Genomic DNA, 13848 nt, shown 5'->3' with positions numbered 1-13848 from the left:
GACTACCACTCTAGGTACTTAGAACTTAGAAGAATAAAGCTTAATAGAAAGAAAATGGTGGATATTGGAGAAGGAAAACAAAAATGGAGATGAAACAGAGGATACTGGTGGCGACGGAGTTGCCGTAGAAGAAGCGGAAGCCATGAGAGCAGAAAAATTACAGAAATCTTTCATTAAAACTCCAAGAAAGGCAAGAAAAGTAAGAAAGGGAAAATGAAACGCCCAAGAAACAAATGGTCTCAGTGATACCAAGTTAAGATCTCTCAGATTGAATACGAGATTTCACCTTTATTATATATAGCAGTTACAGTTTGTAAATCATACAGAATGACCTTGCCCTCTAGCAATACAGAAATTATAATTCTATCCCTTATCACAAAGATATGCACCTTCCCTAGAGACACCTCTTTCAACTTTTTTAATATTGGAAACAGCACTTCATTCAAGAAAAAAGCAGCCAGAAAAAGAATAAAACCTGACATGACCAGGTCACCGACGTCGACGCCGCCCTGGGCCCGGGGTGCCCCCCGGCGGTCCGCCGGTGGCCCCGGGGCCCCCCTCCTCCTTCGCCTCGCCCCCGCTTCCCCCCCCCAGATAAAGGAGAAGGATTATTATACAAAAAAAATATATATCTTGTGTCAATTATACCCCCTTCCACGTCTTATAAGTTATAACTAATCGAAGCCGCCTGTAGACCCTCTTCATCCAATTGCCACTCAAAGCCCAGAAGATCAATATCAAAACAAATGGAAGCCATGTCATCAGACCATTGTAAACTCGTTCATTTGCAGTACTTGGATGACTGTAGAAGACTGGTGTTGATAACATGTAAGTAATAGCCATACACATTTGAGCTATTAGAAGTGGACCACGGTGAGGAAATCCTGCTGTGAGATTGAAAACCAGAACTGAAGATACAATGAACCCAGCATAATTCAAGGACATAACTGTATCGAATTCACCTGGAAAATTAGAATACCAAATCGGATCTCCAGCATAGTGTGATGGTTTCGGATCTTCGGGGCCTGTATTCTGATAGTCATCCTGCCAGTAACCACCTGGAGGGGTGAGTCCGGTCTGGTAGGTAGCTGTGACGATCAAGGCAACAACTACAAGTAGAGCATTCCTTGCCTCAACTGGAGTAGTTGGATCAACCATGAAACTGAAGTATTTAATCACTGGTCTCACAACAGAAACACAAACCCATTTTATCATTGAAGGAATCCTTGGTGATTGACCGTCTCTAACATCTTGGCCACCTCTGCAGGCTCCAGCTCTACGAAGCATCCTTTCTATTTCGATTTCCTGCTCCCCTGCTAGCCTTGGAAGTGCCAACAACAGATCCAAGGCTGTGAACCCATCTTTGTTCGTTGCATTGACCTGCACAGCATTTCTAACAACAAAGTTGCAACGATGTAGCAGTAGCTCGACCATCTATTTCAGCAGAAACAAACTCGATCATTAAACCAGTATCAGTGAGTACTGGATCACTGCAACAACATGAACATGAATATTTAATTTGGTGTTCTTTAGTTTAATTACCTCATGATGTCCTCTTAAAATTGCAAGATGCAAGACAGTGTTGCCTTCCTGGTCTTGGCAGCTTAGAAGGTCATGCTGCCAGTGACTTTGAAGCCAATTCACCAATTTTTTGAAGACTTCAACTTGATCATGCTTCAAAGCCAGATGAAGTGCAGTCTCCTTTTTAAGAGTTAGATCTGTAATACAACTGGGGCAACTTGAGAGCAATTCTTCCAAAACATTTATGTGTCCACCGATAGCTGCGCAATGAAGAGGAGTATTTCTCTCTCTGCCCTTGAGATTACAACTCTTGTTGTCTATTTTCAAGAGTTCCTTGACAATCTCTAGATGCCCATTTGCAGAAGCCAAGTGTAGAGGACCAAGTCCTTGAGGGTTTAGCTTTATGATGAATGAAGGCATCAGATTTGCAATTTCTATGACAAAAGAGGTCTGACCAGCTAATACAGCCCAGTGTAATGGAGTATTCATGAAGCGAATACCATTAATTTCATCAAGAATAGATGGGTTTTTTCCAATTGAAACGTACAGAGCATCAATATCTCCATTCTGAGCCGCTTCAATCAATTCTTTATCCATTAATTATATGGCAACAAACAACCCCCTTTCAATCTCCTTTCAATCTCCTTTCTTATTGCTCTACAAGTTCAAACTGAAGCTTTCTAGTTATAAGCTATAAGCGATTAGCGAAGAAGAAAAAGAGCTGAAAATGACTGAACAGACTGACACCATTTTCAATCTCCAATACCATGTGGAGCTAAGTGAGAGAGTGAGAGAGTGAGAGAGCTGAAAATGACTGAACAGACTGACACCATTTTCAATCTTCAATACCATGTGGAGCTAAGTCAGAGAGGTTTTACGTATTCACTTGAGCACCTTGGTTCCAAGCACTGCCTGCTTCTTCCTCTTCTTTCCATTCCACCTTTGCTTACGTCCACTCTTTAAAGAGATACCATACTCTTGGTCTTGGACTTCTCATTATGGATCACTTTTTAGTGGTAATCGAAGACATACAAGGTACAACTACACCTTTCCTAGTTTCCAAAAGCCACCAATGAAGAACAGGTCTACGAAAAAACCAAAATGCCAAGACACACAAGGTACAATAAAGATTCACTCCTCAATTTAAAGTACGTATACCCAAGGATTAATTAGGGGCGTCTTGTGATTGGCCAAGCCCATCCTGAGCTCGAACAAGGTTGGGTCAGGAAAGTGTTTGACCAAGGCCAACCCCCTCGCCCAGCCCAACCCAACCCAACCACCCAGTAAGTCGTTTTTGGTAAAAGTAGGGCTAGAAACTTATGCGATGTTTTATTGTTTTGTGCAACGGTTGAGGTCTAAGTTTTTTTCCGAATGAGGTTCATCCGGGTCAGCTTGCGCACACCACGACTACATCCTCAAGGCGTTTTTTATATAATTAATATAGGCGAGGCTTCGCCCCTGGCCCCGAGGGGATTCGAACTCTGACCTCCAACATGGAAGTGTTGGGCTTTGCCAACTGAGCCACCCCTCGGGGTTGGTTGAGGTCTAAGTTAGAGCTAAGGTCAGGGTCAAGTGTCTAATCTGACATCACCGAGCCCAGCCTAAAAGCATTAGAGTTTAGGATTTTATAATGCTTGACCCAACCAAGCCTCATTGCAGCCCTACAATTGTACTATATGAGTGCAATCTCAACCAAGTTAAAGGCTTCAATGATGTAATTTATCCTTCATGGTATACTATTAGCTTCAAGCCTGAAAATTGATGTTCAATGTAGACCTTATTTTAGCCCATACACACACTCACAAGTAGTAGAGCTTTGGGGACAAAGCTGTAATTTTACATGACCCATTATAGGCATAACCATAAACTGCATGCAAAATCACAGATCGATGAGATTTTTTATCATATTAAAGTAGTGATTTTAAATGCTCTTCCATATGAGCAACGAATCCATAAAATTGGTAAGCTTCTTATTGCAGAGCAAGTTCAATTGTCTGTAAAGATGCTAAAAGATTTCGAAAGAGACTGACATGTACATATCTGTAAATTAACTTTGGAATGAAACTAAGTAAATACAAGTAAACATATTAGTCAAGTATCTAATGCAAAAGTTACTGATAATTGTGAGAAGAACAATTAGCTTTTTCGGTTCTTCAACAGAGCTTATGCCCTGGAAGCAGTACAATGTAACCCTCCTTTTAGTAATGAAGTTTTCCAATTTCATCATAAAAAAGTTGTGAGAATTGGAATCCATGAGAAAGAAGCTATTCCCATCTGCTACTTCTGCAATTAAAATTAATACATCCCTGGGCCTGTCAAAGTAAGCATCACATCTTATTCAGCTTATCATATGTATCAGAGCACTCTCCCCTTCCCTGAGTGATGCTCTGATTGTTGATCCAGTCATGCTGAAGAAAATGAATCACTACAACTATCCAAAGTATCAGGCTTGTACGGCATCTTCTTTTTCTTTTTCCGCAGATATTTGTGTCTGAGAAGCCAACATGCCAACATGCCAACATGCTGCCCTAAATACTCTGCGCTATTCATCTCAGTTAATCTGCAATTTCTCCAAGACAAACATGGTGAGCAATAAATGTATCAACTCATGTGTGAGGAATAGTTTATAATTGTGAAGGTCATTTTGCAGAAAATAACAAATCTATATGGTTAATCACCTTGCAATTTCTTACATTCAATATGACTACTTGATTAGTAGAGGCATTTCAAAGGAACATCAACCAACTAATGAGATGTCCGTGCACTAGTAGAAGCCTCATGCACTAGGAGGGTGTGTGGGTTTCTGGTGGTTGAAGGTTGTGGCAGTGATGGTTTTGTCGGAAGGGGGTGTGGTGGTGGGAGGTGTAGGAAGAAAATGAGAGAATCCCTTCATGTACTCAAGAGTTGGATATAGAAAGCTGTAATTTGTCACTACACTACAGTTAATGGCATTAAGGTCATTTCACTTTCAGAGTTTGACTTACTTAATAGAATCAATGCCATTTTGTCAGAGTGGGTAACTAAGTAATTTTTGCACTGGGCCGCCAATAATATTTGGTCCTTAAGAGGGGTGCCTAAAGTTTCACCCCACTTAACTGGGCCACCGATAAAAACCTCTATAAAAATTCTTATTATAGAGGCAAAAATTGAGTTTAATTTTTACACGGCATCCACTATTATTGGGGTGGTGAGAGTAGTGAGCACCCACTAAAATATGCCCTAAATTACATAACACTCACTTAAAAAATTACAAGTTATCCACAGTAACTTTTTCCTGTTAAGTGATGAGTAAAATAACATAAATATTCTTACTCCCATTTAGCTCATTTAAAATTTAAAATTTAAATTATCCAAATACCTTTGGCAGTAAAACTATAATATTGCTCCGATCTAATTCACTAGATGAGGTGAATCCCTTATTCCATTTAACTCATTCAAAATTTAAAATTTAAATTACCTAAATGTCCTTTGAAAAGTGAAATTACAATACTGCCCCCAATCTAACTCACGATCTCACCCGTGCGATGACTATCTTTCCGGTCCCTCCTTTTAAAACTGTTTGGTTTGTAGACATGTATCACAATATCTCTTCTCGGTTGACAGTCTAATTAGCAAACTTTATTATCCGAACACAAGACTCTCTCTCTCTCTCTCTCTAGAATTCCCGTGCTTGTTTGCAAAAAATGCAGAGAGTTTTGGTTTCAGCACTGGTGTATTTTAGAATCCGAACGTCGAAGCACAAAAGTTGTTGGTCGCAGCGGCGTGGATAACGAATCCAATGATGGACAAACCCTAGAATCTAATTTTCAAGATCTCTCATTTTTCCAATCCTCTATCTAATCAATTCAACTCCTTGAACGATCTCTGCTATGAAATATCATCTCTACATGATCCAGATTAAAAGGCTCATGGCGATCAATCCTCAGCAAAATCTTTTTTTGCCTCTTTGGTTGCTAACTATTTATTTATGCCCATGAGGTGTACTGTTCTTCCTTCCTTCTGCAGGTGTCTGGAAATAAATGAGAAGCAAAATAAGGTTGCTATGACCGGGAATCTTGAGCCAAACAAGGTTCCAAGAAAGTACAGTCAACTAGGTGAAGGTAGAATTTTGGCCCTATATAGAGTGCTCCCCGAGTAGAAAATGAGATTTAAAAAAAAAAAAAGTTTTTTCATTTTTCCACCTGTGGGCCCCACTGCATTTTATGGTTGTAAAGCGGTCGAGGAGTATGGAGTGCTCCCTCGACGGGGAGAAGATCCGGACTTGGTCAGAGACATATAGCTGGTGAGATAGATTGGGGGCAATATTGTAATTTCATTATCTAAAGTGCTTTTAGATAATTTGAATTTCACAATTTAAACGTAACATTATCTCTCCTAAAATACTTCTCAATTATTTGTTTAAAACAAAAACTTCTTAAGACTCCCTTTACATTGTTAATTGTTGAATTCCTTGTTAGAAATCTGATATTGATTAGGATAGTTCTATTTTTCTTTAAGTTTCTTAATAGTCTTGCATTCAATTTAGTATTATGGTGCCAAGATCCCCATCCCCTTGTTTCCCTATTGATTCTTGTTTAGTTGTGCTTACCAGTAAGACTTATCGTGTTTATTTCTCTACTTTAACTGTCTTAATGCATGATAAATCGGATTACAAGTCTGAAAAAATTCCTTTCTTTACTATCTGTCAAGAATAGGCGTTAATTCTAAGAGTCTAGTAGCCACTTTGTAGGTCCCCTAGTTTCTAGGGTTTCTCCTACATCAATTCTGGTATCAGAGCGTTAATTTAACATAAAGGTTTCTATTGGGGCATTCCCTAGCAACATGTCCAAATCCTTGGCATTTGAACCTCTGGCCTTTCATGGGGGAATTCCTAAAATGCCTTTACCCTTGTTATCAATTGGGTGCTGTGGGTTAACAAGGGGTCTTTGGAAATTGGTAGTGTTAGGGGTAGACCTTCGGAAACTAGATTCTCCGAAAACTCTTCTTTTGAGGAAAAATCTTCATGGACGTCTCAAGTTCTAGAGCAATCCTAAAGGCTTGAGGGACATCTCGCACTAGTGGGGTGCAAGTCGTGACCGGATATCGAGTTAAGTCCAAGAATAAACCTAGAAAGTGTTTGCTCAACATCCTCACGAGTCGGCTTCTAATCTTAAGTTCATTGAATTTGGCCATATACTCGGTCATAGTTAATTTTCCTTGCTTTAGGGTGTTCATTTCATTCAACAAGTTCAGCCTATAGGTGATAGGTAGAACTCCCTTTTAAGCCTTTCTTGCATCTCAACCCAAGTGGTCACCGGCTCAAGTCCTAGATTGTTCTCTTGGTACTCTAATTCTGTCCAAAAATCTTGGGCAGCCCCGTGCTTAATCTTAGCAAACCTAAAGCGAACCTCTTCGCATATTATAAAAATCAAAGTACTGTCCATTTGTCTAATCCAATCTAGTAAGACTTTTGCATCTATTTGGCCATCATAAGATGGGGCCTCTACCTTGACTATCCTCCTAATATCGAACCCTCTATCATGGGTGTCAAGAGCATTTTCATGCTCATAGGTTGCATGATGCATAGGACCAAGATGTCCACGTGCTCCACGACCTCTACCTCTACCTCTTCCATTACCTTGGAAATTATCCCCAGTTCTATCAAGATCCTCGGGCGGTGGTCAAAGTTTTGGAGGTCCACTTGGTAGTTTTCATTCCTAGGTCCATTGGCTTGAGTATTATGTCCATGCTGCTCTTGCTGTCCCTCTATGGCTGTAAGTCGTGTTGCAAGGGTCCGAACATTACATTCTATGGCCGAATGGTGGTGGCTTGGGCTTCTGCTGCCCTTTGGTTATTTAACTCTTCTTGAGTTGTTTGAATGGCCTTTAAGATCTCTCCATTTTGTTGGAGCAGCTGAGTCAATTGGTCAGGGGTCAATTGGGCACTTGATGAACCAGTCATATTGGAATATTCGTTTCCACTTCGGGTTACTACCATACACAATCTGACCTAAAGACACCTAAACTAAAACCAGCAATTCTAACAACTCGAAACCTAAAAGTCCAGTCTTCACTCTAAACTTGGCTCGATACCGTTTGGCATACTAAATCAGCAAGAATTTGAAGTTGAGTGTAAAGAATCAGGAGTTGTTTATGCTCTAGTTGCCTCGCAAAGTAATCCGGATACACATCACACATCAGACAAATTTGTTAATGTTCCAAGAAAAGTGCAACCCTTATTAGAGGAGTTTCGGCAATCGTTTCCCGAGGACCTACCAGATGAATTACCACCTATGTGTGATGTCCGGCACGTCATTGATTTAGTCCCAGGGTCCTCATTGCCAAACTTGCCCCATTATCGCATGAATCCCAAAGAACACGCTGAGTTGGCGGCAAGTGATGAATTGCTTCAAAAGGGATTCATTAGAGAGAGTCTTAGCCCTTGTGCGTCTGCCTACTCACGCCAAAGAAGGATGGTACTTGGCGTATGTGTGTAGATAGCCGAGCCATTAATAAGATCACCATTAAGTATGGTTTCCCATACCTAGGCTTGATGACATGCTAGATATGATGGCTGGTTCATTAATCTTTTCCAAGATTGATCTTAAGGCGGGTACCACCGGTTAGAGTTAAACCTGGGATGAATGGAAGCTGCCTTTAAGACAAAGGATGGCCTCTTTGAATGGTTAGTTATGCCTTTTGGCTTAACTAACGCACCTAGCACGTTTATGAGAATAATGAATCAAGTGCTACAACCATTCAATGGCAAATTTTTAGTGGTTTACTTTGATGACATCCTCATCTATAGTAAAACCCCGTCTTCCCACTTAGATCACTTGCGTCAAGTTTTCCAAGTGCTTCAACGAGAAAAGTTGTATGCCAATCTCAAGAGTGCACATTCATGAGTGATCAAGTTATTTTCTTAGGATTTATTGTGTCGGCCCGGGGAGTATCTGCTGATCCCGGAAAGTAAGAGCCATTGTTGAGTGGCGGACCGACTAACATCCATGAGGTGCGAGCTTCCATGGCTTAGCCACTTTTTATAGGAGGTTTATCTACCGGTTTAGTACCATTATGTCTCCTATCACAGTTGCATGAAAAGAAGGAGTTTCAATGGACTAAAAGTCTTGAGAAGGCTTTTAAAGAGATTAAGAAGTTGATGGCCGAGGCTCCAGTCCTGCGCCTTCCGGACTTCTCTAAAGTCTTCGAGGTTAATTGTGATGCATCCGGCATTGGGATAGGTGGTGTCCTTAGTCAAGAAGGACATCCGGTTGCATACTTTAGTGAGAAGCTTAACGAAGCCAAGCAACGCTATTCCACTTATGACAAAGAGTTCTATGCGGTTGTCCAAGCCTTGCGCTATTGGCGCCATTATCTTTACCGCAAGAATTTGTGTTATATTCGATCACCAGGCCCTAAAATACTTGAGTGCCCAAAAGAAGCTAAATCGAGAGGCATGCCAAGTGGGTTGAATTTCTACAAGAGTACACCTTTGTACTCAAACATCGACCGGTGTTGAAAATACTGCTGCTGATGCATTAAGCCGAGTTAATATATACCTCCACCACAACAATGCTACAAGTCGGGCCAATGTGTTACTTCAAACAATGAGTGTTGAGGTTATAGGATTTGAGCGAATCAAGGGCCAATACCCCACTTGCCCTGATTTTAGTGAGGTATTCACTTCCCTCGGTGGAGACCCTCCTATTGGCCGCTTAGATTACCTTCGAGAGATGGTTTCCTTTTAAAGGAACCAAACTATGCATTCCCAAGACCTCACTTCGAGATTTCCCGATCCGGGAATTGCATCTTGGGGGAGTTGCTGGTCACTTTGGTCGAGATAAGACAATTAGCCTAGTAGAGGACCGATTTTCGGTGCCGGACTCAAAAGAGATGTTGCTAGGGTAGTGAGTCAATGTAAGACATGTCGGGTCGCTAAGCAACAAAAACAGAACACGGGGTTGTATACTCCCCTGCCTGTACCACATGCTCCGTGGCAGGACCTTAGTATGGATTTTGTGCTTGGCCTTCCTAGGACTTTGAGAGGTCATGATTCCGTATTTGTAGTAGTAGACCGTTTCTCAAAGATGGCTCATTTCATTCCTTGTTCTAAGACAAGCGATGCATCAATTGTGGCTAAACTCTTCTTCCATGAGGTTGTCAAGTACCATGGGTTACCTAATACCATAGTATCCGATAGGGATGTTAAGTTCACTAGTCACTTTTGGCGGACTCTATGGAGGATGATGGGAACCAAACTCCGTTTCTCTTCGCATTTCACCCCCAAACCGATGGTCGGACCGAGGTTGTTAATAGAAGTCTAGGGAACTTGTTGCGTTGCCTAATAGGAGAGTACCTTACCGGTTGGGATCGGGTCCTTACCCAGGCCGAGTTTGCCTATAATAGCTCTAAGAACCAAACCACTGTCTGTCACCTTTTGAGGTTTGTCCTGGGATACCGCCCAAGGCTCCTATAGACCTTATTCCAGTTGTGTCTAGCTCTAGGACTTCCCCATCAGCCGAGTCTTTTGCAAGCCATATCCGATTTACATGCAAGTATAAGACAGCGAATAGCACCGAGTAATGATCAATATAAGTCCAAAGCTGATGTGCATCGGCGATCCAAGAGTTTCAAGAAGGAGATATGGTGATGGTTAGGATCGGACCGCAGCGTTTCACTAAAGGTAAAGCGAGCAAGCTACATGCTCGTAGTGCGGGACCATTTGAGATTCAAGAAAATAGGAGCTAATGCCTATGTTCTTAATCTACCAACTAACATGGGAATCAGCAATATTTTCAATGTGGAGGACCTTGTCCCCTTCCATGGCACTCCTACTCTGCATCTTTCTATCCGGATGACCTTAACACCCTTCCTTTTGTTTTTGATGACCCTGCTGTATGACCTCTTCACTCCCTACTACTTCGGTACCACCTATGCCTAAATTTCACAATAGAGTTGAGGCGTTGAGAGATTCTTGATGAGAGAGTTACAACTACAAAGAGGGAGGTTACAAAGAATTCCTCGTTAAATGGCGGGGGCATCCCGAGATCGGCAGCACTTGGATCACGATGGAAGAGCTACAACGACTTGACCCGGACATGCTAGAGTACTACCGAGCCTTTATTCACCGGAGGTGAATTCTTCAAAGTCGGGGAGAGTTGATGAAGACATTAGTGAACGTTTCGAGTTTCCGCGCGCCGCGTAGAGATCATCCCACGCCTCTATGTGGATGGCGATGAGACCTGCTCATGGCGGTTGTCATGTTATTTTCTAAGTCTTAGTGGGTTGGGTAGTAGTTTACTATTTAAATATTTTGATTTCATGTTTGGTCTTTATGGGCTGGGCCTAGGTCTGTTTGGGCCCAATTTTGAATTATTTTGAGTTTGGGTTATATATACAACTTAAGTTGGGGTTATTTTGGGAATTAAACATGTAGGGTTGTGAGGAATCAATTTTTTATTTAAACCATGTATCAAATTCGTTTTTGGCAATTTGAATGAAAGAAAAGAATTAGAAAAAGCTCACGGCTGCTCTCTCTCTCTCTCTCTCTCTCTCTCTCTCTCTCTCTCCCGGCGGTGCTGGTTTTCTCTTCTCTCTCCAGGTAAGTTTTCTCTCCTCCTTTCACCTTTATTTCCCACTAGAAAACTTCTCCTTGCTCTCCTCTACAAAGATCTGCTCTTTTTTCTCAAAAAAAAAAGAGCCTAGTTTCTTTCTTGGAAATCTTCTTCTTCTTCCCCAAACCCACGGTTTTTTTTTCTTTCTTTCTTCCTTCTTTGTTAGTCTAGTTGTCTTCGTTAGTCTCCTTTCCCTTCTCTTTGTTTCTTTCTTTCTCTCCCTCTCTCTTATCACCTACTCTCTTTCCTAGGATACGCCATTACGTCGAATATTATTTTCTCCTTTCCTAGGATTCCCACTTCTTCAAAATATTTTTCTTTCTATTATTTATGTTCCTGATGCTTTCTAACCCCTGTTTTGCGCCAAGATCGCAGGTAACATTATCTCTCCTAAAATACTTCTCAATTATTTGTTTAAAACAAAAACTTCTTAAGACTCCCTTTACATTGTTAATTGTTGAATTCCTTGTTAGAAATCTGATATTGATTAGGATAGTTCTATTTTTCTTTAAGTTTCTTAATAGTCTTGCATTCAATTTAGTATTATGGTGCCAAGATCCCCATCCCCTTGTTTCCCTATTGATTCTTGTTTAGTTGTGCTTACCAGTAAGACTTATCGTGTTTATTTCTCTACTTTACGTCTTACATGCATGATAAATCGGTTACAGTGCTGCAAAAAATTCCTTTCTTTACTATCTGTCAAGAATAGGCGTTAATTCTAAGAGTCTAGTAGCCACTTTGTAGGTCCCCTAGTTTCTAGGGTTTCTCCTACATCAATTCTGTGAGTTAAATGGGATGAGGGCATTTACGTCATTTAGTGAGTTAGATTGGAGCAATATTATAAATTTATTGTTCAAAAGGCATTTGGGTAATTTGAATTTCAAATTTTAAATGAGTTAAATGGAAGTAAGGACATTTATGTCATTTTATCATTCTTTTTTTTTGTTAAGTAATTATAGGTAACTTATAATTTTCAAGTGGGTGCCATTTAATTTAGGATGGAATATAATAGTAAACGGTCACCAGTTTCACCCCAATAATAATAGTAGGTGACGTGTTAAAATTCAAAACAATTTAAAAAAAAAATCAATCATAATTGCATGCTCATTACCCCTCCTGTCATTTTTTTTTGATTTATATTTATTTTTTTTGAAAATTGAAATGGATTTACATGTAGAGAAGGGTTGTTTGGAACTTTGAAAATATTTAAATTTGAGACATAGGGGTGTAAGCATAGTAGAATAAATTTCTAGGCATCTAGCCCAAGAAGACATATTTCTTGCAGCCCAGAAAGCCCATACTTCAATATATTTTTTGCATATAATAGTATGAGACTAACTGCTACCTATTGAAGCACATATATATAAGAGCTATGCTTATGAGGTATGATCACTCCCAAGGAGCACCTTTACATGATTATCAAAAAAATATATGTATCAAAACTATATCTTATACTTATATTAGGACATAATGCTCTTCCTACAAATTTAAATTTGTTTCAAAGAGGTGGTTGCTATACTCCTTCATGTCTTTATTGCAAATGTGCCCATGAATCAATTGTTCATATTTTATTTCATTGTTTTTTTGCAAAACTTTATTGGAAAGTTTCTCCACTTCGGTTGGATACCGATCTTTTCCATGGCCATCACATTGAGGATTGGTGGAATTTTATTGAATCATTTTTTCGGACTACTGGTAATTTAGATTGGGTGCATACTATTTGGAGTGTAGTAGCTTGGTTAATTTGGAAAGCAAGGAATGTTTATCTGTTTGAAGGAATCGAGCCTAGCTTAAATACTTTTATTTGGTGCTTCAATGGTTTATTGCAGGACATTAATGGTCTTTATTTTGAAGTTGTTTCTACTTCAGTCAAATCTGGAATGCTTGGTTCTAATATGCTGATTGCTTCATCAGAAGTTGATGATATATTTTTTTTTTCATGTTTTCTCAGATGGGTCATGGGATCCAGCAACTTCTCGTAGTGGTCGTGGAGGGGTTATCAAGACATCCTTTGGGTCTTTTATCCCTGCTCGCATGAAAGCAGAATGGGCTCTATCTGCATCACAGGCGGAGTTGGAAGCGATGTCTGACATCCTTCAAGTTGCACTTACTATAGGACTAAAGAAGATCAAGCTCTTCTCTGATTGTAAGGCATGATTTCTAGTTTACATGGTGATTCCACTGCTTTGGATTGGCATTGTTTTAACTTAATTCAGTTTATTAAGAATCTTTTGTTGGGGTTTGATACTTGCATTGTATTTCATATTTCTCGTGCAGACAATGTTTCTGCCGATTTGTTAGCTAGAGGGGCCCGTTGTTTGGGTATGTCTAAAGTTTGGTGGATGCAGCCCCCAAGTGGGCTAGCAGATTTGTACAGTATATCTGTTGGGAGGATCTCTCCAGACTTGTTTATTTGAATGAAGTTTAATATGTTTGGCCAAAAAAATAAAGATTGATTTGCATCAACATTAAATGACCTGTTTTCTGAAGATCTATATCATAAAAAAGAAGGAAAAGAAGCAGTCTAAATTTATAACCCATCATTGATCTCCCAGCCTTCTCGATAGGGGTATAGGGTCATGTAGCCACCCGCATTGTGGTACTAGTTTATAAACTCGATCTATATATGTTTACTTAATATTCTTTTGTTAAGTCATTGTAAAAATCTCAACTTAAGATTTTGGGTGAGAATTTGTGCCTAAATTGCTCCAATTAACTCTTCACAATGGCTGCAC

The 13848-nt window shown here is 40.1% G+C and overlaps 1 protein-coding gene across 1 annotated transcript; it reads right to left on the bottom strand.

Annotated features, from left to right (window-relative positions):
- Positions 1-607: 607 nt before the first annotated feature.
- On the bottom strand, positions 608-2118 carry LOC148999846 (ankyrin repeat-containing protein BDA1-like). Its single transcript, XM_089139098.1, has 2 exons — positions 1543-2118; positions 608-1434 (listed from the first exon to the last, which is right to left on the bottom strand). The coding sequence occupies exons 1-2, from the start codon at positions 2116-2118 to the stop codon at positions 643-645; spliced, it is 1368 nt and encodes a 455-aa protein (XP_088995224.1). The 3' UTR covers positions 608-642.
- Positions 2119-13848: the final 11730 nt, after the last annotated feature.

The sequence above is a fragment of the Hakea prostrata genome, chromosome 11, assembly GCF_041222555.1.
Source record: "Hakea prostrata isolate BN-2017 chromosome 11, UWA_Hpros_2, whole genome shotgun sequence".
Lineage (NCBI taxonomy): Eukaryota > Viridiplantae > Streptophyta > Magnoliopsida > Proteales > Proteaceae > Hakea > Hakea prostrata.
This window is presented reverse-complemented; position numbering and strand designations above follow the sequence as displayed.